This window comes from Benincasa hispida, chromosome 12 (assembly GCF_027475165.1).
Source record: "Benincasa hispida cultivar pf3 chromosome 12, pf3_genome.v1.1, whole genome shotgun sequence".
Taxonomy (NCBI): domain Eukaryota; kingdom Viridiplantae; phylum Streptophyta; class Magnoliopsida; order Cucurbitales; family Cucurbitaceae; genus Benincasa; species Benincasa hispida.
In genome coordinates, this window is record NC_143489.1 from 78,340,687 (window position 1) to 78,365,454 (window position 24,768).

The 24,768-nt window shown below is 32.1% G+C and overlaps 1 protein-coding gene across 1 annotated transcript; it reads right to left on the reverse strand.

Moving 5' to 3' along the window:
* Nucleotides 1-612: 612 nt before the first annotated feature.
* On the reverse strand, nt 613-10,314 carry LOC120067934 (pre-rRNA-processing TSR1-like protein). The gene is made up of 22 exons (XM_039019578.2): nt 9,952-10,314; nt 8,608-8,703; nt 8,427-8,497; nt 8,239-8,316; nt 7,897-8,019; nt 7,661-7,711; nt 7,416-7,556; nt 7,198-7,320; nt 7,038-7,115; nt 6,832-6,924; nt 5,934-6,047; nt 5,234-5,311; nt 4,731-4,829; nt 4,440-4,631; nt 3,689-3,761; nt 3,310-3,413; nt 2,964-3,223; nt 2,736-2,879; nt 2,428-2,652; nt 1,937-2,015; nt 1,050-1,113; nt 613-945 (listed from the first exon to the last, which is right to left on the reverse strand). The coding sequence occupies exons 2-22, from the start codon at nt 8,696-8,698 to the stop codon at nt 827-829; spliced, it is 2,400 nt and encodes a 799-aa protein (XP_038875506.1). The 5' UTR covers nt 8,699-8,703; nt 9,952-10,314; the 3' UTR covers nt 613-826.
* Between the last annotated feature and the right edge of the window lie 14,454 nt (nt 10,315-24,768).

Consider the following 24,768-nt stretch of genomic DNA (forward strand, 5'->3'; position numbering starts at 1 on the left):
ATTTTTTTTAGTTTTATGCAATTCCATTATTTTTTGAATAATTTATTCTCCAATAGCTCCTAAAAATAGTTTATTTAACCACTTTAGAAAATAATTTCACTATTATATAAACTGAAATTCAATTGTTTATTTAATATATGAAAATAATTATATAACCTTTTTACATATTAACATTTTTTTAGAACAAAAATTCAAATATATGCTTCGAGTAATCCAAACCAACACAACTCAATTTTGAAGTATTTAGTTCATTTTTAATCAAGAGTCATTTGGATTGAAGAAACTTACAATCCGAACAACTAGATTGAATCTAAAATATCCTTTAACCTAACAATCCATGAACACCCCCTAAGACTAAACTTAAATCATATTGATGTTGCTAATATTTCACAAAAATACAAATTAGCCCTTATTTTTTTTATTTTTTTTTTAAAAGACTATGTGAAATAAAAAAATCGAACCTCAAAAATACAAATTTAATACCAATTGAGCTATACGTGCATTAGGCAAACTTTCATATACTTTGAATTCATGATTCTTAATATTACCTAGCACCAGTTCAGGAATTTCAATTCCCAAGCCTTCCAATAGTTTTTTTAGGGGAAAAAAAAAGAAAGAACGAAAATCTTTACATAACGATTAAAAATACATTGAAAATCCATCAAAGACGTATAAAATAACACTAAAAAAAATAAAAGCAGGGGCTTAAAAATGTTCATTGCTGTGGAATATATAATACATAATGAGGTCAAAAATAAAGAATTAGCCAGAAAGAACGAACAAACTACCAAAACTTCAATCTGGTTCACAACAAGCAATATCTCACTCACGCATCAAGGAGAGGGAAGAGACGCTCAGGCCATTTGGGATAAACACGTTTGTATAAGCTCATGCAAACTGTGTCATGTTGCTGTAAAACTCCATTGAAAACACATTTCATTGCTCCTGTGTTCCACAAGATTACACGCCATGTTATATTAACAACAAATATAACACTCTCAAGGGTTGTGAGGGTAAGTACATAGATATCCGGGTATTGGGGTGCTTACCGTGTGTACCGACGGGTTCCTTGATGCGACCGCGTCTCCCACACTTTGTCCACACATCCACGGGCTGCATCAATGATTCAACATTAGGAGGCAAAAACATAATATAAAATATCAACCATTTTATATATCTAAATGAGAACATCGTAATCAAGATCTCTACAATTCTCTTAAACCCAGCGTTTTGTGATCAACCTCTACTAGATAGTTCCTAGGAGCAAAGACTTTTACAAGTCCCAGTCAGTCAGTTAGGATGCTCTTCTCTCCTCCGCTGATCATTTTGATATAATCAAAATATATTGTAAGATAAATGATAACTGAATTACAAGATCATCTCTTGAGAATCTTCCCAAAAGCCCTAAATTACAAGATGATCTACTGTATGGACCTAGGAAGTGTGGAATGGCTTGCAGAAAAGATATTTCAAAAAAAAGTTGTCCAAACACTAATTGGAGAAGGCATTCATTGTCGTGCAAATATTATTTGAAAAGCACATCTGTTTTCTGAAAAATATTCCGAACCCACCCACCTGGACGAAATACAAATGTTTTTTTATTTATTTATTCTTAAATTTTCTGGATCTTAGCAGAGACTCCACCAAAACAAATTCATTGCTCCTAGCCCCAAAATCAATGCCTGAGGAAATCCTAGCCTTTTCTTTCTTCAGATCCTTCATGAAAACCATCTACAAATTTCCACCACACTACTCAGTACTTAACACGAAACAAGACAGTTTCACCCTACGAGATGAGTCTTCGAGCCATCAATCACAGAGTAGTTACCAAGACGAAAGAGAAACATAGAGCATTCTCCGATTCTAGAATTTCCGATTTCAACCAATTCCAACAAAAAGTAGCAGATTGCAAATCTCTCATGTGCATTTCACTTACCTTGAACCATCTGACGTCGTCCGGATTATGGAACATGTATCTCACAGTAGCTTTTAATTTCGATACTCGTTGAGGATAACTGCACATAAAAAGGGGAAGACAGCTTCAGTTTTAGCAATTAAGGATTCCCCATGGCATCAAATTAATTCTGAAACATAAGAACCTACAGAAATTTTTTGAAAATAAAAGCTGTTGAACATAGTTTAGTCGTTAACCAACTGCAAGTTCAAGAATGAAACAGAATATTCGGATACGAAATATTTACTTTCATAAGAAACAACGGGTAAAAATAAATTATACTACTGCAGTAAGCATACAAGTTGGTAAGCTCAGAGTTTACTAAGACAAACTAGCATGTAGCAGGCAACCGTTTCCCTTTTCCCACATTGTGGGAGGTATAACTCTTGTTCGATAAAGAAAATAAAAATAAATCTTCAAATGAGGAGATAAAATAATCAGTACTTAGTTGATAAGGTCATAGATGACATTACCCAGATAAAATAATCTTCTTCAATATTATCCGTCTGGGGTCAATGCTCTTTAACGAACCAGAAGCAGCAAATGAAGTGTTTCCTTCAACACTCCTAAGAACTATCAAAGGAAGGGGAGCAAACGATATAGGAGCATAAATTGAAGCTATTGAAAATCTTCCAGCATGAAGAAATCTCTCCATCTTGTGCTTGTCCGAATTGAAGTTGTCAGTTGAAAATATTGATCTGAAAGATGAGAGATGGTTATCTAAAATACAAATAAAAAAGTGAAAGATTAGATGTCTCGTGTGGCGAAGTTAGAAAAGTACCTCGTAACAAATTGGCGAAACCCAACATGAAACACCAACTTTTCTTTTCCCTTGAGGGGAGGAGAATTCTTATCATGCATCTTGGTGTTCTCAGTAGTCCCAACTTTATCGGATATCTCTTCAGAGACATCATGCTTCTTGATGCTGCAACCAACAATATAAGTTGGAACTTGGAAGCTAGAAATTATTCACAATGAAACAGATGACAATTTAGCAATCTGGAAGTACCTGAAATGTAGGACAGACATCTTTGATTCATGCTGCAGAAGTCCACAAGCTGTAATAGGCATTGACTTCGCTAACTCACACAATTTCGAAGCAGCACCAACAGGCACTTCCTTCACATGCAGCCTTAAATAGGAGCATGATGCCACACAGTCCTCTCTGTTCCCTTGGTCTAATTCTAAAGCTTTAGCAAGAACGTGCTTTTGTGTTCTGGAGATGTTATTGAATTCAAAAATTCTAGCATAGTCTTGAGGCAAACTCTCCTGGATTAAGAGAGAGCAGTTTCAGTGAACTCTAGTAATGTTAAGTAATAGTATGTGAAATCATAATTGAATAATTGGAACTATACTTGGGGATCCCACGAAGACGTCCTAAAGGACTTGAGACCTCTATACTTTGCAAACCGCTTTCTGGCAGGGATATCTATAGGTGTATCCACTTCATCTGGGAATTCTGTTACGAAAAAATAAGGAAGACTACTGAACATCTGTATATAACATAACACTGAGTATCTACCACAAACTTTCACGTTCAATCATATTGCATGTAAGAAATCGACATAGTAATCTCATATTAGAATGGAGAGTCGAGACAATATGCACAAACTGCCATGTAATGTTTCACGTGACTAATTAGAGATTGATGGTTAAGAAGTGTTCAAATTATAGAACAATAAATAAGTTGAGCATCTATAACTCTTCAAAATCCAAAAGAAATAAGTGACTAACCTTCATCTTCAGCATGAGCATTTTTTATCTTTTGAATCTCATCCAATTTTTGTTCGTTGGTCATTTCACCATCCTGCATTGCGAGGAAATTTAAGTGACTAGCAGCATCAACAAGAGAGAAGTGAAAAGAAACAACCTTGCTCTCAATATACATGAGAAATTTCAAATTAGTATAGTTGCAAAAAAAGAATGCCCTTTTCATTGCTTTCAAGATTTTTTCTTCTCTATGTTCTAACTTGTAAGGTACAAGATTTGGTTTACCATTCATATGCTTCTGCCTCAATTTGACCGTACTTGAATAACACTAGAAGATATCCCATGATGTTAAGTAAAAGGTGAAACAATAATTAGAACTGTGCAAGCTTACTCCATTCTATTCTTTGGCTGGAAATAAACCAACACATAAAAGATGAGCATATAGATTGAAGATGGTTAGGAATACAATGTCATTCTATTATTTACTTTCTATTGGTTCAAGCGTGTTAAGTCTCTAGATTTAGAAATTATATTCAACACGATGAATCTAGAAGGGTAAACTATTTGAAATTTTGACCAAATCTTTTAAGACTTAACATCTCCTTCTATTCTATTCTATTTTTAAGCATTCAATAAATAGCTCATAATAATCATAAAGTTGTCGATTGTGAATAGAACCCAAAGAGACTACCTCTCTAGCTTTGACACAATAACCGCGGTCTGGTATAATGAGGAATGAAAATCATTGGTTAAAAAATAATAATGAAATTCTCACCATCATCACAGAATCCACATCTGTCTCCTGATCAGAATTTATAAACTCCAAAGAAGCTTGATCATCATCACTGAGGCCTGGATTGTTAAGGTCGTCCACTTCATTTGTATAACCACTGTCTAACATCATACCGTCAGTTTCATTGTCAACATCAGAATCCTCATCATCTGTCTCACCTATTTCCCAAGCTTCCTGTGTAAAATAAAAGCAAAGGCAAAACATGTGATGCTAAGAAGAACTTTACAACCGGGTAAATTGTGGGGGAGAGCATTAGCAAATCAACATGCAAACCTGATACTCAGAAGTGCCAAGAGCAAGTGCTCTTTTCCTCAAATGCTTTTCTTTCTGATTTTTATCTGCCTCGGCTCTGTCTGCCTCAGTTGGCCAAGTCTGACAGAGAAACAAATTACTGGTCATCAAACATTAACTATAAAAAAAAAAAACTAATGAAATGGCATGAGGACGAGATTGGAAACACCTATTAGCTCTTATAGATTAGTTCGAAAGCATATCAGAAAATTTATACAATCCATAATCTTCAAAGAAAATTGACAAGAACAAAAAGTAAAACAAAATAGTCAAGCCACTCATCAAACATTCCATATCTCAAGTTAGCTCTTTCTAACTTTTACGTGAATTTTTTAATATCATACATTTAGCTCCCACCCACCACTATGTTGGCCATATCCTTCCTAAGAAAGAAGAAATAGCAAGGGAAATTGAGAACAGCAAACTACAAATGGAAGAAGATCTACGTCTTATAGAAAAATTTATTTCTTGTTAAAGAAAAACACCTGTTCACCAGACAAAGGATCAGGTTCGTTCTCGACAACCAATGGCTCTTGCTCTGATGGCTCCAACAAGCGAACCACCTACTTGTCAACAAAGGTGTAAATCAAAATGCATAACAATGTGAACAAATAGTAAACATGGAGCAACCGTTATATGCAAACATAAAATACCATTTAAATACTTCACTTTAAGACAGAATATCAAGGAAAACATGGATTTTATAGCCTATCAAAGAAATGAAATTCTGAACCTAATAATACATTTTCTCAAACTGAAAAGTTAATGAAGAAACTAATTTTCAAGATTAATTTTTCAGGAAACATATATATCATTATTGAATAAATTGTCAGAACCATTTACGAAAGAAGAATAGGTGATCATTTGGATTTAAATTGATGTGTGCAGAAAAGGAAAGGAAAACCCAATATTTTCCATCTAAATTTTCATGACCCTTCATCCAAATTCTATTTCTACCAATAACAAGATTCCCTCAACAATATCATAGCAATTAGCAGAATGGTTAAAAAGCTCAGTCCTCTATTTTAGTTAACAAGAACAATGAGAATTGAGAGGAAATATAAAATATACATAAGAAAACTCAAGTAAATAAATAAATAGATAAAACTCAGAATGAGTGACCACAGTACAACAAACAGCCAAGAAAAAAGCTGTCACTCTACTATGGAAATCATGTGCTATTACCTCCTCGTCCTGAGTATCCATGGCATCTTGTTCAACTCTTGGATTCAATGGAACCGGATCCTTGAGAACTTCAATTTTGCAAAGCTGGAAATCTCCAGCTCCAGCAACATGAACCTGATGAAAGGAATGACAAGTATAAACAAGTCAACCTACCTGAGTGTTCAATAGACCTAACAACCCTAACTACACAACTCAAACTATAAGGGTTGGGTTGGACTGGGTTAGTTTTGTTCTTGGGTCCAGGCTTAAATTTTTTCTACTTTTGTCGGGTTGGGTTGGGAATTACCTTTTTTTAAATATATATATATATATATATATATATATATATATATATATGTAAATAAAAGAAACTAATGCTCGAATTACAAAGAAACTAAGAAATGACAAGAACTAGGGATCAACAAGCACACCCAGCTATCTCAACTAGGTTGACACAAACCATAGCACCCTCATCATAACCCAAAACAAAATATGACGATTACAATAGAAAACAATGTCATGATGACATAATTACATAGCTTGAGACATATTTTGAATTGAATAATCAGAAATTTTCTTGGAAAGAGAGCATCAAGAGGAAGCTTTGACTCTAACAATCTCCAAACAATCAAACCATTGAAGCGAATTACATACATACATATATATATATATTTGTATATATTTGACTTTGTTTCATGTTTTTCTTTTAGGATTGTTATGATGTTTGTCATTGTTTAAAACTTGTAAAGATATCATGGATAGTTGGTATTTAACCTTTGAATTTTATGGTTTTAATTATTAGTCATGTGTTATGGATAAATTTAAGTATTTTACATTAATTAAAAAATAATAATAACCCGCCAACCTAACCCAACCCGAATTTTTTTGGTTGGAGACCCTATTCAGGGATTGTATGTACCAGTTGATTCACAGAGAGACTTCGAGCACGTAGATAACCAGTGAGAAGAAGGGTACATTTTCCTGAGGTACAATTATCAGCTACCATATCAACCTACGAAGAACAAGGAAAATTAGCAAAATAATAACTAATAAACAGCTTTCAGAGTGAAAGAAAAACATTCGTCCAAATTTATGAAATGTATTAAAATACATATATTTAGGAACCTTCTGAGACATCAAATAGGGCCTTTGATTTCTCCAATGAGGAACGGTGAGCCTTTGCTCCTTGAAAAGCCACATAAACTGCAATATAAATCATGAAAAATAAAAATAAGCATAAAAAGGCTTGTAAATGAACCTAAACAAAAAACCCACACTTGTTTACCTTGTGCAACTCATCTTTAGTATCTGCTGGATAATATTTACAATCCTCGGGAAATTCAGAAGTAATGCTAGAAATACACATTTTTTTATAATCGTTTCTTTTCTTTATATCAGTGGGTAGGTCCTGCCAGAAAAGAAAAAGATCTTCAACCATGTATGCAGATAATTTGTCTTCTTTTAAATTAGAGGTCTCCAAAAATAAACAACATGATAACATACTCGAATAAGCACTGCAGTACTCGGTAAGCCCAGAGATCTTAATACAGAAAGGCATTCACTTCCAAATGAATCAATGTAGAGAGATGTACTTCCTTCAATATAGTAGCTTGCAGATACCACAAAAGCAATTAGGTCAGCTACCTACAAATATTAGGTACATGATCAATTAGAAATCTACATGTCAAAACTTAAAGCTTGATGAGTGAAGAAATAACAAAAGATACAATTGTATGAGAAGTTAGAACCTTAGCCATCTCCATACATGATTGCAAATCACCATAGGGTGCTTTCAGTACCTAAAACATAAAAAATTAGCACAATGAAAGCAACCATAAGGATTGGGACACAAAAAATTACCAGGGGTTCAGGAACACTCAATAAAATAGTTTGAACAAAATAAAACATAAAAGAACGAATAATTTGGCCACGGCTTCAAAGATCAAAGAAAAACATGAAGAAGAATCACATAGACACAACTTACTGTTGCCCGTAGCTTGTACTCTGAAGAAGCAACTGTGGATGAAGAAGCTCCGGGAGTTAATAGAGACAATAGATCCTCAGCAAGTGGATTCAGGTCTACTGAGGCAGAGAGCCCAAAAAGAACCTGTGGGCATCATAATCAATAACCATTAACAAACAGAGTAATGGCGCGTTTGGATTGACTTTCAAAGTGTTTATAAACACTTTTTCACACTTATAAACACTTATTTAAACACTTAGAAAGTCGATCCAAACACGCTATAAGAAAATTGATCGAAGCAGAGAATGAGTAAATGGGAAAATAAGCTTGATATGAAATGCTATGGACATCCTAACTACTCACTATGACTCTAGGAGGACTCTTTGATCCACTTAATGCTCTTTTGTCCTGTAAAACAGCCGCCCTTTTCTGCTCTCGGATCTGCAACAAACAAATTCAGTAATCAAAATAGAAGCACTAGAGACAATGAGGCATACAAGTACGCCCAAGGAAAAGACAGGGTAGGTAGAAAAAGATTGGACATCCAGTACCATCTTACTACGCTGAAGACGAGCAGCCCGAGCTCCCTTAGCAACATTATTCTTGGTAACTTTGCTTCTATCTGGTGACCCAAAACTCAAATTAGAAACAGATAGCTACACAACTCAAGAGTATTAGTTATAGAGAAAATTAAACCTCGAAAAATTAACTTAAAATGAAGAAAACAAACACCTTTTAAAGACGTTTTGTGTTGTTGTCGCGTTGCCTTGGATGAGAAGCGTGATTTATGGGGTTTATTGACTTGAGCCCTATTCCCTCCCATGGAAACTGTAACAATTGTAAGGAGAACCTGTAAGTCCTCGTTAAGCTTCCCAGCCTCCACTTTTAAAATAAGTTTATTTTACCCTAAACATTTCCTATAATTTTCTAAATAAAATACATGAAATACAAAGCACTTAAACGACTCTTACTTTCCATAAACTCAGTAACACCCCCAAAATTTCAACAATAAACTAGGAAGCAATACTAAAATTTAACCTTTGACCAACTCTAATAATTATGATGCTATAGAAAAATTCTGGTAGCATAACAACGTAACCATAAACTTCATGCGTTTACAAAACACCCAATGACAACTTCAAATACAAGACAAATCAAGAAAATTAATATTAAAAAACGCATTATAACCAAGCCAAATAAAACTTTTCCAAAACTCTAACATGTATCACGACTAGCCAATTCAGACTAGAGTCGAACTAGAACTAATCCTCGAAGGAAAATAAATAAACTAAACCTATTACAACCATGAATTCAAGGGAAACCACAACAAAGCTTAAAACAAAATCTCCTCTACAACATCACCAAGGTCGTGAGACTCATCCACTGCCTGAAAAACTGTGGGTGGATACACAAACACACATACTGAGTAAGTGGCTCATGCTTGAAGAGCCATCAAACAATATACAAGCGACTATTATGCTACTCATATTACTTATACATGTTCATTAAACAATAAAAATAAATAAAGCTCATAACATGCTAACACATGAATCATCACATCATGATCATGCAATATACACTCAATCTAACCAAGCACAAAAGCACATTCAACACCTACATTTAGTCCACATCCAAACTTTCTAGGCCGATTCCTTCGAGATGGGCATACCCTAAGAAATGCGATACGAATACGATATGATACCGACACGACAACATGGCAATTTCAAAAAAAGTAGAATACGACACTTTGGGAGCAGGTCATCTTTTTTTTACAAAAATAAATATATGTTGTGCATGTTTTATTGTGAAATATTTACCTTTCAAAAAGGTCAAAATAACAACCATACCATTCATGAAAAATGGCAATATGTAAGATAACCAACGATCCAACGCCATAAATCATAACAACATTCAAGTTCTTATAAGTTAGAAAGATTTAAGGAAAATAATAATAAAAACAAAATAGATTTAAGAAAAGAGAGGGGAAAAAACAAAGTAATGATATTCATAAAAAGAAAAAAATAATAAAAACAAAAGAAGAAAAATTGAAAAAACAGAACTGGGAGAGAGATCAACCAAATCGCCGGCGTGAATGGATTGGTAGGTCTTCAAGTCTCCGGCGTGGAGGTCTTCAAGTCTCCGGCGTGGAGGTCTTCAAGTCGCCGGTGTGGAGGTACTCGAGTTGCCGGCGTGGAGGTATTCGAGACGACGGCGGGGGTGAGGGTTCTGTGATAAACCCTGAAATAAGTTAATTACTTGTTCTTTTTTTTGGTTTGAAAATGGGTTTTTAATGTTGAGCTGACCGACTGGCTTGGGCTGCCCGATTTTAACTTATGCAGCGGCACTGAACCGGAGAGAGGTGGCGACACCGAAAAACAGAGTGGACGTGATGAAGATGGTGGCGGAAGGATTTAGGGTTATCCTCACTCCTTTTATTTATTTATTTATTATTTATTTTAAATCTTATTTTATGAAATTAATTTTTACCCGAATTTCAAATGGAAAAATTAAAAGGATATTGTCCTCTTAGAAACCATTTAGGAAAATATTGTTGTTTTCAAACTATTTATAAAAATATTGTTGTTTTTTTTTTTAAATAAGTCGAGGGTTCAAAATTCGACCTAGAGGTCGAATTTTGAACTCTCGACCTTCCTTTCATTTGTACGTCGAACTTTGAACCCTCCACCTTGCCCTTCCTAACATTATTATTGAGTCTGTTTAATTATCATTCCGGAGACCTTCCTCTATCAAAAGATCATATTTCTAAATTTTCATAAGGTGAATTCCTTCAAAAGCTTGTTGAATAATTTTTACGAATTCTGTCATCTCAGCAAGTCTGACTAAATAACGAGCTAATGAATCTCCTTATTTTTGCCACTGAACTTCCCAATCAAATTCGAGAGCGAGAGCGAGATTTTGAGTGAGAGCGAGAGCGAGAGCAAGAATACCGTACAAAATTTCCTTTTTTTCTTTTTTAATTATTACACATTCCAACTTCTTTCTTTCTTCCTTTCTTTTTTTTAAAAAATTTTTTATTTCATAAAAACAATTTCTAAACTCTAAAAAAATAAATTAAAAAATAATAATAACTCACAGAAAAAATATAAATTAAATATCTCATTTATATAAAAATAATTACAAAAATCAATATGTCCCATAAGGCGGACGTCATCGATTTTGAGCTGGTTGTCGTCGTCGACTTCGAACTTGAGGTTGCTCGGGTTTTTCTTGATGTTGCTCTGGTACCTCTGCAGGCGCTTTATAATATAAATATTCATTATGCTTTTCACGACTCCGACCATATCCATGCACGTATGAAGACGAAGGACCAGCCTCTGAGTTATAATGTCCTGAATCAAATGTTGGCATCATCATCATCGGACTAACATAATCAGTTTGACTCTGTGTCAGCATCATAGGGGCAACTCTTCCACGTTATGTGCAACCTCATCAAACTCATCCTCTTCCCGATCAGGTCCTCTACGTTTATGAGCTGGAAGAGGAACAATAGGTATATCATACATATAATGAATTTCCTCCACATAGTTTTGGTTGTCACTACATATAGCAAGAACCTAGTTCGGATCATTCGCAACCTCACGGAGTCTATTGTTGTTCGATATTTGTGAATTATAAAACAATTAGAGAATATTTAAAATAAATTTAAATTAAAAATAATTAGATAATATTCATTCATTTACCAGATGACCCACAGCTGCTCCCGGACGAGTGACGTAGCGTTTTGTGATATTATTATACCAATGAATATATTATGGAGTGACATCTGTATCAAATTGTTTAAGAGAAACCCCCACTGCAATAAACCTTGCACAATAGTGCCATCGCACTACCAAATGTACAACTTTTTCGGACCAATCTCCAGTCCTTAGGTCAATATCATGCAATGCGGGTTCAGTATTACAAGGCGATGGGACATCCTGCTGAAAACCGAATTATGTCATCACCCTGTCAGGAAGATGCCACTCACCAATTTGAAAACATATGAGAGGTCTCATCGTCCGCCATATGTTTTGACCATTCGTACAAAAATTAGGCAAAGTATGCATAATAATTTTGTACGGCTTCCAAATAACCTGAAACACAAAATATTATATTAGAGAATATTAAAGACAAATACAATAAAAATGTGAATAAAATAATTAATTAGGTTTAGTGTAATGTACATGTTCAAGTTGAAGCAGATCAAACATGTATCTATACTAGTTGACTACATGTGTGGTTGTCCTAGTCACACAAAACTTGTCTCTCCACCTGAATTTTTAAATTGATAATTTATAATTTAAATTAACTAGATCAGTGATATAAAAATTAAATTGAATTAAAACAACATACCGAGAACCGTAGGCTCGTCCAACTAATTGAGCGTCATTAACATGATGTAGCTGTAGAGCCATTATTGAAAATTGCTCACAAGCCCATAGTTGCAAAAGTATAAGAGACTCAACTATCTCTCAAACCTCAGGTCTTGTTGCTTTGCATAGTTGTCTATACAACCATGCCAAGCATGCTCCACCCCACGAATACCGCCCTGCATCATGGAGGTTAGCTAACAGTGGCAGGAACATCAAGTGAACAAAATGACTTGATGTAGCAATCAACAGTTTTCCTCTATATTTGCCGTATAAGTGTGTACCATCTATCTGAATGATCGGCCGACATTTATTAAAAGCTTCTATACAAGGACCAAATGCCCAAAATATAGAAGTTAGGATAACATGACCTTCAGTAAGCGTTTCTTTAACTCTCCACTCTACTCGTGTTATGGGATTGGTCTGCTTAACCATATATAACCACATGGGCAACAATTTGTAAGACTCATCCCAATCACCGAATACTTTAGCCAACAATTTTCTTTTTCCCTCCCATACCCTATGGTAAGGAACATGATATCCAAACTTTGATTTGATGTCGGACTGCAGTTGTGCCACTGATAGATGGTTTTTCTCTTACGACGTCATAAAACTCCAGTGCAATCATTGATGAATCCAATTGCACGTGACTTTGACTTAGTTTTGAATAAAAACATGTATGCTGCTCATCATACTTAGTGATCTCGAACAAGCCATGCGATTTTTTATTTATTGCACGAAGTCTCCACTTGCAATCTTCCTCCCACTTATTACACCGAATTGTCCAAATCATCTGTGTAGATTCAACAACCTCGTATGGTGCGTAACACTTTATTGCAAAACATTTGACCGCATGTTGTAGCATTTCCTTGTCTTGACAAAATATTTCTTTATACAAGTCCACAGGAGCTACAATTGGGTCATGTTTCCGAATGCTATCAAATACATTCATATCCAAATCATTGAATGTATCTGAAAGCATCTCATGTTCACGACCATCGAAATCCAACTCTTCAAATTCGTCATCCGTTTATGTTCTAAAGTCTCTGTACAGGTTGTTAGCCGCCATATCTTCATTATCACATGGCGATGCAACTGACTCCGGATCGACATCGATACATTGAGTTGGATCTTCAAACTGGTTAAATGATGTATCAGGATCCACCCCTATCATATTTATATTTACATACAAATGCACTACATTTGGCACTGACATTGTCATTGAGAACATCGAATTAATAGCTTGTGCATTCGAAATAAGGAATGACATATATCTTATTGATCTTATGGTTCTAGATTGGGATGTCTATATATTATTTCTATCTGATTTGCTCCCATATCTACCCTAAGTAACACCCCAACCATTTGAATGAATTGTTTAAATACAATTCTATTCATATTTCTCAACTCCATCAATACCATCAATCATATTACCATCTGTAAACAACAAAAATCCCAAGCAGTTGCCTGTCATTTTCTATAAAAAAAAAAAAAAAAAATCAAATATCAATTTTTTGTATTATACTTTTTATAAGAAGTATATTAAAAAATATTAATTTTTTTAGTTTATAAACATAAACTTTTTAAGTTTTATGAACATCAAAACATAACAATAAATTAAACTTTTTATAACTATTTTTAAAAGTAACAACAAATTAAAATGAGGTAAATTTTTTTAAACTATTTTTTCAAATTTAATACAAATAAAAAATTAAATTAAATTAAATTTTTTCAAACTATTTTAAACTATATTTTCAAAGTTAATACTAGAAAATATCAACTTATCACAATAAACATAACAACAATTATTTTCATATGAATAAACTAAAATTTTCAAACTATATTAAACTTTTGAAACTATACTAAACTCGTTAACTATCACAATAATTTTGTATTAAACTATAAATATCAACTTCTTAAACATAACAATAAACTAAACATTTTAACACTATAAACATCAAAGTTAATACTAGAGAAATCAAATATCATATGAATAAACTAAAATTTTCAAACTATATTAAACTTTTGAAACTATACTAAACTTGATCACAATAATTTTGTATTAAACTATAAATATCAACTTCTTAAACATAACAATAAACTAAACATTTTAACACTATAAACATCAAAGTTAATACTAAATAAATCAAATATCATAAGAATAAACTAAACTTTTCAAATATCATAAGTTCAACTCACAGATTCGACGGTAGTTCTCTTTTTTCCTTCAAAGTGACAACGTTCACCCTTTTTTCCTGTTATTTGTTATCTGACAACAATTACAAAAATTAAAAAAAAAAACTAGAATCTATAAAAAAAAAATAATAATATAAGAACAAAAATAAAATTTATAATTATTCTTAAAAATAAAAAATTAGTAGAGTAACGAACCAGTATAGTTGTGTGAGAATAATTTGTATTAAACGAAATACAAGAAGAGAAATGGAAATGGAAATGGGAGGAGAGGAAGATGATTTCAAAGGCTTATTTTCGAAGGCAGTGAGGGGGCAGTGAGCAAATCAAGGGGAGAGGAGTGAGCAAAATTAAGGGCAATGAGTCTTCAAAAATTATCGAGGGAGTGATTGAGGAAAAATGAAGAAGATGGTAGTTTAAAAGGATGTGGGTTTAGGGTGGTTGAAAAGGCATTAAGGCTACGACAGAGGGGCATGAATGCGTCAATGAATGCATGGAATCGGAGCAGAGGAATCAGATAACGTCAATGCATGCAGGGAATCGTGCAGGGGAATCGGAGTAGGGGCAGCTTCGTGATATATATGCACTTTTTCAGACTCATGGAAAGTAAATAAAGTGAAGACGATTTCCATGTAGCAGACCACGTAGCTGACTGGTTGACCGTTTAATCCATGTGGCAGACTTAATCTTGCTCTCGCTCACAATCTCGCTCTCTCCTACAATCTCGCTCTCTCAATCTTGCTCTCTCCTACAATCTCGCTCTCTCAATCTCGTTCTCTCCTACAATCTCGCTTTCAATCTCGCTCTCTCTTACAATCTGCTTCACCCACTTATCTTCATTATCGAGGGTTGAAATTTCGACTTATGTAGCCAGAACTTCAACCTTCGACAACCTAATATACAAAATTAACGGGATTCCCTTCTATAGCAAGATACTCATCACAAAATTAGCGAGATTTCCTTTTCCTCGTCGAGGGTTGAAGTTTCGACTTATGTATGTCGAAACTTCAACCCTCGACAATCTCAATTTACGTATTGTTTCCAAGTTTTTCTTTGTTTGTCGAGTTCTCAACGTTCGACCTCTACATTAGTCGAATCCTCAACCCTCGACTTCTAGCATCGAAATTCCAAAACAACAATATTTCTCTAATAAGTTTCAAAACAACGACATTTCTCTAATAAGTTTTGAAAACAACAATATTAATATTAAAGGTCCAATTTCAAACTAAAAAAATGTGATTTTTTTATTAAAAAAAAAGGGCCTTATTATTCTTGAACCTACAAACATCTCTCTATACCGCATCATAGTTTCTTTTACATTCCTAAATTCAACGTAGTTCAATCAAACTCAAATTTAAAATTAGTTCACTAAATTGTTTTTTGGATTTTTTTTAGTTTTTTTATTTTTTCAACTTATTATGAAAATGTAGTTGTTTTATAAACTTATTATCAAAATATCGTATTTTCTTGGAATTTTTTTTTCAAATCATTAACGGCCCGATGGTTTGGGTTCATTTTAGTTTTTACGTTTTCAAAAGAAAAAAAAATACAAGAAAAAAAAAATAAAACTTGGTTAGTATACTTATTTTCAAAAACAATTTTAAAAAACGAGGCTTAAAATAGCCTATTTCAAAAAACAACAAATTGTTATTTTCTCTGTTTTAAAAAATTATTTATATAAAATACACTTAACACATTTATCTTAGACTACACAAATTACAAATTGAATATTATGATTTTTTTTCTTCGGAATCGAGAAGTCTGCTTCTAGCTACAAATTGTATCTCATGACTATAGATGTCTACGGGGCGGGATGGGGACAGAGAATGGAATAGGGGACGAGGATGGGGACGCGGGGAACGGGGTGGGGATTCTTCGCGAGATCTCGCAGAGATCGGGTTCCCCGCGTGGAAAAATTCTCCGCCTTTATTTTTATGTAATATTTTTTTAAATTTCAATTAAGTGTATATATATATATATAGATAGATAGATAGATAGATAGATAGATAGATTACAATTCTTTAAACATGTTCAATAGATTTTTCATTTAAATGAAACATTGTCAATTTTACTAATTAAAATAATAATACACATGCAATTTAACAAATATAATTAAAATGCTAAATTTTCATAATTTGTAAAAATTAAAATTCAATATTTAGAGCATCCTATCTTAAATATTATAACATATAAATAATTAAAGTAGTAAAAATCTTGAACTTAAATAATTAAAACATCAATAATTATTTTAATAAAGTTCACATTATTAATATGAATATGTGTGTGTATATATATATATATATTAGAAAATTATAATTTATACACAAAGTCGGGATGGGGCTGATTCCCCGTCCCCGGCCCCGAATTATAAATGGAAATTTTTTTTCCCACTCTCTCCCCTATTCCCCATGTATTCGGGGATTCCCCGCCCCATTCGGGGGCTGTCCCCACGGATTTTTTGGACATCTTTACTCTTAACATTTTTTAGTGAGGAGTTTTTTATCGTTAAATATATGAAGGAATATGAATATACCACTAATTTAAATTGTGCAACATCTTATCGATGTTAATCCTACTAGGATCTTTATTTTTTATAAAAGTTTTTTTGTATTTATCTTATGAAAATTATTTATATTATTTTCTCATAAATATATTTTTTAATTTTCTTATACATTTTATCACTTGTATTTCCACAAATCAAACAACTTTTCTCCATCATGTAATATATCTCTACAATATTTGTTTTCTTTATTAACAATAAAATTTCGTTATAATAACAAAACAATTAAATTATTATTTTTAATTATCTATAATAATTAATTTTATCAAACACAAATTAATCTCTCGCATTTTCAAATTCAATAACCAAACATTACTTTTGAAATCAAAATGTTGATACTAAAATTTGCACCAATGGTAAATTTGTATTTGAAGGAAAATAAATGGATATCCTACAAGAAAAGTGAGTAAAGCTAGACGGTGTGGTGTTGAGCCAAATTCACTATGACGCTAAAGTTAGAATCGGATTTGAATTTGAGTCAACTGGTAACAATTAGCATAGGTTGAAAAACATACCTTTCTTTGACGATACCACTTAAATTATATAAGTCGTCCATGTAATAACCGAATATAACTTGTCTATTCAACTTCCAAACCATCGTTGATCATTATTTTATCCGTTTTCTACTAAACCATCATTATCTGGGCTGTTACAAACTCCAATTCCTAGTGTGCTCGACCTTTGGGTGGAAGTATGACTTTCGATTTACCAACAATTATTCTCAATATGTTATGTTCTCTAATAATTAAGTAGTACAAACGAAATTGGATAACTAAACAGTCTTTAAAATAATCATCTTAAAAGAGGTTTCATTAATTTTTCAAAAAAAAAAACTGTGAAAAACAAGTCCAAGGCCAACTGCCAACCCAATTGGGCTGGCGTTAAACGCACTGAGGGGGAGGAAAATCGGCCCCCTCATCTCTTGATCATCTTGCCAGTCTTGCTTTACGGCCGGCTGCCAGCCTTAAGCTGGCGCTCCACGTTGGAGCGGGCGGGCCACCCCTCTCTCATTCTTTTTATTATTATATATTTCTTTACTTAAATAAATATACATATACGCATATATTTCATTACTTAAATATACATGTACACATATATTCCTTATTTATGCACAAGATATAATATTGCTTTAGCCAAAAACCATTTGAAAGTTTATTAGCTTGGCTTCCACTCTTGGCTGACTTTCTTTTTAGTCCACTTTTTTTTAGTTCAACTACCTTTATCCAAAATTTGGATTTAATCATATTATTTGGATTTAATTTTACCTTTATACAAAATTCAAAATTCAAAATTTTAATTTAGAATCAAATATGTTTTTGATATTATAAAAAAGAATAATTTTTTTTCTAGTTCTTTATTTTTTAAAATAAAATTTTGGATCACAAACTAAGTGGCCTAAATTTCTTAAAAGTAAAAAACTACACATTTCTTGTCCATCGAAGAAAACAATCTCAAAGCAATTCAGCTCAGTGGCCAAGAAGGAAAGTCGTTAAATTTATTTTAAAAAAGAACAAATAATCAAAACATTGAATTTTAAAAATGAGGTCAATTACGTGTATATTTTGTTTAGGTTTACTAAGATTTTTTTTTTCCAATTGCAACTTTAGTAAAAAATAAATTAAAAATTAGGCACATGTCTCTAGGTTTTTGTTTTTTTTTTCCCACAAACATGACAAAAAAACTTCCGTCTGAAAATTTGATTGCTATATGATTTCTATGTGATCGTTATGTAATCGCTATCTGATTTGTATGTGATTACTATGTAATTGTCACATCTGCAATTACAAAAAAATTGAAGTCAGGACTTTGATTGTATTTACTATTTAAAGCAATTTTCCTTATTTATTTATTTATTTTTACAAAAATATAATTTGTTTTGATTAAATGAGATTATTGAGTTCAACTCACGAGTAAAAAAACATTAGTTTGATGCCCAAAAGCTTGATTCAACTGATATTTGTAGGAAAAAAAACACCAGTATTATATTTTACTAACTCTTATCAGGTCAAAGTGAGTATAATACAATATGAGGGTATTTGGGACAAGGAGTTGGTTATTACAGTCACAAGTTGTTATAGTTGAGTTATAACCGTTCGTGTTTGGGGTGTATATTATTTTATATGAAATATAATAGTATGTGTTTGAGGTGTAATGTATTTTAGTATGAGAAGGACATAGCAAACAATGTAGCAAAGAATAGAAAAAATGATGAATGTAAAATAATAAAAAAAAATGTAGCAAATAATAAATACTACCGTAAAATAAGGTTTTGAATAATATCGACCGTAGCTAATTGGGTTTACAAAACTTGTGTCTAGAAACTTCAGACGTTAAAAACTAAACTAGTAATTTGACACAAACACCTCACGCTATAAACGGTTGGATGTATAACAAAACTATAATTTTTTTAGTTCGTCTCTCCTATGTTTAATCAGCCTAAAATTGTCACCCACATTGTTCCATGGTCTTTTCGAATAATTTATTTATTTATTTATTTTCGAGGCATTCTCAAATAATTTAGTGGGTTTACTAAGATAGAGCAAATTATATAGAGGGTATAGAACTCTCCCTCAACACTAAGTTTTTTCCTTTATTATTATTTAAAAAAATATCTTTTTGGTCCCTAGTTTTTTTTTTTTTTTTTTTTTTTTTGTCTAGTTTCTATTTAGTTCCTAAATTTCAAAATATTACACATTTAGTTCTCAATTTTGAGTTTGATTTCAATTTAGTCCCTAAATTTTAGAATGTTGCAATTTTACCCTTGACATTTGAGTTTTGCTTCAATTTGGTCCATATGTTTTAAGATTTACACTTTTAACTTTGATTATTCACTGAATACTTATTTTTCGTCTTTAGTGTTAATTTATGTTAACAAATCAAAAAGAATTATAATTAATTAAATTTTACTATTTTTTTATCACTTTTAAAATTAAATTTAAAATTTTACTCATAATTATTTTTAATTAATTAATAGAAATTGACAAAATAACTGAAAGTGACTATTTAATGAAAAATTGGGGTTAAAAATATAAAATCTTGACAGAGACCAGATTGAAACAAAAGTCAAATTTCAAAGGTAAAATTAGAACATTTTGAAACTTAGAGGCTAAATTGAAATAAAACTCAAAACTTAAGGATTAAATGTTTACATTTGAAAACCTAGGGACGAAATAGAAACTAGACTTAAAACCTAGAGACCAAAAAAATATTTTTCTCTTATTATTATTATTTTTTGAGTGGAAGTACACCAAGTTTTCCTTCTTTTAGGCCCATTGATTTTAAGATAATGAGACATTTACAAATATAATAATTAGACCAACAATATTTATTGATATAACACAAAGCTAACAAATTTACAAATAGCAAAATTTAGATTCAGCTCTGAGAATCTATCAATAATAGACAATCTCACTAATAGGAGTTTATTAGCGATAGACTCCATCACTGATAGATTTTGCTATATTCGTAATTCTTTAAAATGTTGCTACACACTTAATTATTAGTTATAAAAGTACTATTTATTGACAATTAACCTAAGATAATTATAGTTGAAATTGAAGAATGTTCAAGAATACGAAAACTTAGAGCCTGTTTGGCAGACAATCTAAAAACAGAAATTTGAAAATAAGAAATTCAATGAAAACATAGTTGTATTTCATGTTTTCAGATATGTGTTTGGTAGCAGATTAAGAAATTAAATTCCAATTTAAACAAAATTTTAAAATGTGATTGAAAACATATTTAGTTACTCACTAAATACTAGATTGAATATAAATCACTACTAATTAATTTATGACCTTGTTTTATATTAAAGTTTTTGTATAATTATTTGTAATATCATATAATATATATAATATATTACATATTTTAATTTTAACAAAAGTAATTGAGTTTATAACATTTCATAGTATAATTGTGTTATTGTTTTTATCATTTTTAATATAATTCTGCATTTTAAAATTTTGAATTCAAAATCTGGATCCAACGAAAACATAAAAAAGTTATTTTCAGAATTTGCACTGTTGGATCACAGAATCTGGAAACAATTTTTGGAAATAGAATTTGGAAACAAAATTGAGACTGTCAAATACCAAACAAACATATATTCGCTGAAGTGAATCTGAAAATATAAAACAAACATTGGTTGCCTACCAAATAAGCCCTCACTTCTTTCTATGAGAATGTCAATTAAAATGCATGAATCAATCAAATTTGCAGGGGATTTATCACAGATTCACAAATGGTGGTCCAACAAAATTGAGAATCACCTACCTTATGAGTAGGCAAAAAAAAAAAACTCGATGAATCGAAAATTTCGATAAACTCAATCCAACTCATACAGTATAGGTTGAATTATTAATTCATTTAGTTTTGGGAAGTTTAAATAAATGAAAATTTTAAGTATTGGGCTGATTCATGAGATTACCTACAAAGCTAAGCAACTCAAACTTATTAATAATTTTAAAATGTATATATATATTTTTACTTACAATAAGATTATACATACATATATTTATTTTAATTTTATGACATTTTTAAATAATTTATCCTCCAACAACTCCTAAAAATATTTTTTTACTACATTATAAATAAAATTTTCATAATATAAATTTAATTTGAGTTGCCAATCTTGATTCAATGTATAAAAATAATTAAATAATTTAGTAAATGAACAAATTCATCCCAACCCCAACCCCAACCCCAACCCAAATGTTTCTGTATGGGTTGAGTTCATTATTTAATAATGGTTATTTGATTTGAAAAAACTTACGACTCTAACCAAAATGAGCATAGTTCACCTAACATCGTGTTTGTATACTATTAATCTCGAAATCAAAGGTTCAATTCTCCCATCCTTACAACTAAAATAATTGAGTTGGTGTAAAAAGTACTTCAACCTAACCCAATCCACGAACACTCCTACAAATGAGATTACCTAATCTAACCCACGATCATCCCTATAAATGAGGTTACCTTAAGCTCATTTACCATTATAAAAAGAAGAAAAAAAAATTATAACTATGCTTCTCCTAAAAAAACAACATGTAGTAAGTTAGTGTATCTAAGGTATGGAGCATTAGAAAATATTGTGGATGATAATGATTGTGCCACCAATATAGTTCAAATTGACTATATGTTAGCAAAGTTCGTTGAATGTTAGATAGACATGAATGTTACTTAAAAAAATAATAATTGACTCGGTTATCATCCCATTACTTCGATGGAATATATACTGAAAATGATATGACACAACTTATTAAAGGTCTGTTTGGAACTATTTTTTAAAAAATTGCTTAAAAATGTGTTTTTAACCACTTTAGCTTCAGTCCAACTTGACCCTACCTATTATTTTTTATGCTTCATCATTTCTCTCTTTACCCATGTTTACCACACACACAAAGGTATGAAATGAATCCATATGAGGAAAGAGAAGAAAAAGAAGATAATAAGAACGAAGACGAGAGGAAAAGTAGGAAAGAAGAAGAGAAAACGAAGAAAGAAGAAAAGGAAATGTAATTTAAAACTCTGGGTGAAAGTATTATTAAGGGATTATTTGGGACGTTGAGTTTAGTTGTGAAATTTGTAGTTAGAAAGTTCGTGTTTAGGGTGCAAAGTTGTTTAGTCTAGAGTTAAAAAGTTTATGGTTGGGATTCAAAGTTGGATTATCAAGTCATGGGTATTTTATGTAGTTTTCTATAATATAAAAGTATGATTTTCTTGTGAATGTTTTTGTTTACTTAACTTTTTGTTCAGCCGTGTAATTGCACATATAGTTTTTTAACATTTAATGGGATGTCAACTTAAAATATTCACGTATATTTTATAATTCTTTACATGTAACAATTTTATCTTAGGTGGAAAAAATACTATTGTTTACTACAAGAATTTTGGGCTTTAATGTCGGTTGAAAAAAGTGAAATCGGATGTATAATGTTGGTTTAAAAAAAAAAAAATGAATCTTTAATGTCGGTTTTAAATCGACATTGAAGATGGGCTATAATGTCGGTTTAAAACCGACATTAAAGGCCTCTCATTTATTTATTTTTAACTTTATTAGAAAATATATTCTTCATTTCATATCAAATATTCTTTCTCCTTTCATTTCTCTCTTACCAAACCCTCTCTTCTTCTTAGCTTGGCCGTGCGAATCACTTTTGATCGTCGTCGTCACCGGTGTTGCTTGGATCTCTGTCGTCGTGGGCTTCTTCCGATGGTGGGTCATCGTCGTGGGTGTTCTCCGGTTGTTTTTCGTCGTCGTGTGGGCGTTGTTCTTCCGGTGGTTGTTCGTCATGGTTGTTCTTCCTATTGTTCTTCGATTGGTTTTCGTCGGCGCGTGGGTGCTCTCTGAGTGTCTTCGCGTGGGTATTCTCCGGTTGTTCTTCACGTGGGTGTTCTCCGGTTGGTTTTCGTCGTTGTGTGGGCGTTGTTCTTTCGGTGGGTTAGCTTGCCGTTCGTCCAGCTGGTTCCGGTCTTGGAGGTGGGTCGCCGACATGAATCTATAGATTTAGTTGTGGATTTTTCCGATCCGGTCGTCTATTTGCCTGATCTACTTGTGGGTCTTCCAATCCGGTCGACGATATTGTACTTTTTCTAGATCTAGGGGTGGAAACACTTCGGTTTGGTTTGGTTTGATGGTCAAACTGAACCGAACTGATTAATTGGTTCAAACCAAATTGAATGCGGTTCGGTTCGGTTTCAAATTCGATTTTGACATTTTTAAAAAATCTATGTTATATACTTTTTTTAATTAAAAAAGGGTTCGGTTCGGTTTAAATTCGGTTTTGTTCTTTAAATTAAAAGTGATTTGGTTTTAAATCCAGTTTTACTCTTTATATATATATATATATATATTAGTTAAAAACAGTTCGGTTAGGTTTCAAATTTGTTTTTTGGAAGTTAAACCGAACCGAACCGAATTAATTCGGTTTCAAAATTTCTTCAAATCGGATCGAATCGCATTTTTTGGTTTCACTGAGTTTTCGGTTCGGTTTTTAGAAATAGTTCGTTTTTTGCGGTTTGAATGACCACCCCTAGCCAGATCTACCATCTCGACTTTGTTTGCAAGGTCCAGTGCTTGCCGGCGTTCCAATCTTCGAGCGCCGGTTCGAATCTCTTCAAGTTTGTGGATTGTTTAAGTTGTTTACTTGGAAAGGTAAAATTTTATTTTCATATGGATTTTCAATTTAGTAATTTAAAGTTATTTCTTTCATTTTATTTTTATTTTTATGATTAAGCTTATTAAAATTTTGAAATGTTGGAATTAAATTAGTTGAAGAATATATACTTGGTTAGTAGTCTTGCTTGGTGTGGTTCAAGTGTATATCAAAATCCTTTTCTTTCAATTATATATAAACTAATTTGGTCTTACTTGGTTGATTAAGCTTGGTTGATGTGGTTCAAGTGTTTTCATTAATGTTATGTTATGTTCCAATAATTAAACTTCTTGAAATTTGTTAATGTTGGAATGAAATAAGTTAAAAAAATGTACTTGGTTGATAGTCTTGCTTGGTGTGGTTCAAGTGTATATCAAAATTCTTTTCTTTCAATTATATATAAACTAACTTGGTCTGACTTGGTTGAGCACATGGCTTCCAGACGATCGATCGTAGGAAATTTGAATGAGATTCTAAAGCCTGCAACACAATTGCTATAGGAATCTGCTATTTTCCCCTTTACAGTATATGCTTTATATCTTTCATCTGAAAAATCTTGTATGATTAAATGTGAAGTTGCTTGTTTTTGTGTATGAAAGTATTGTATCCACGTTCT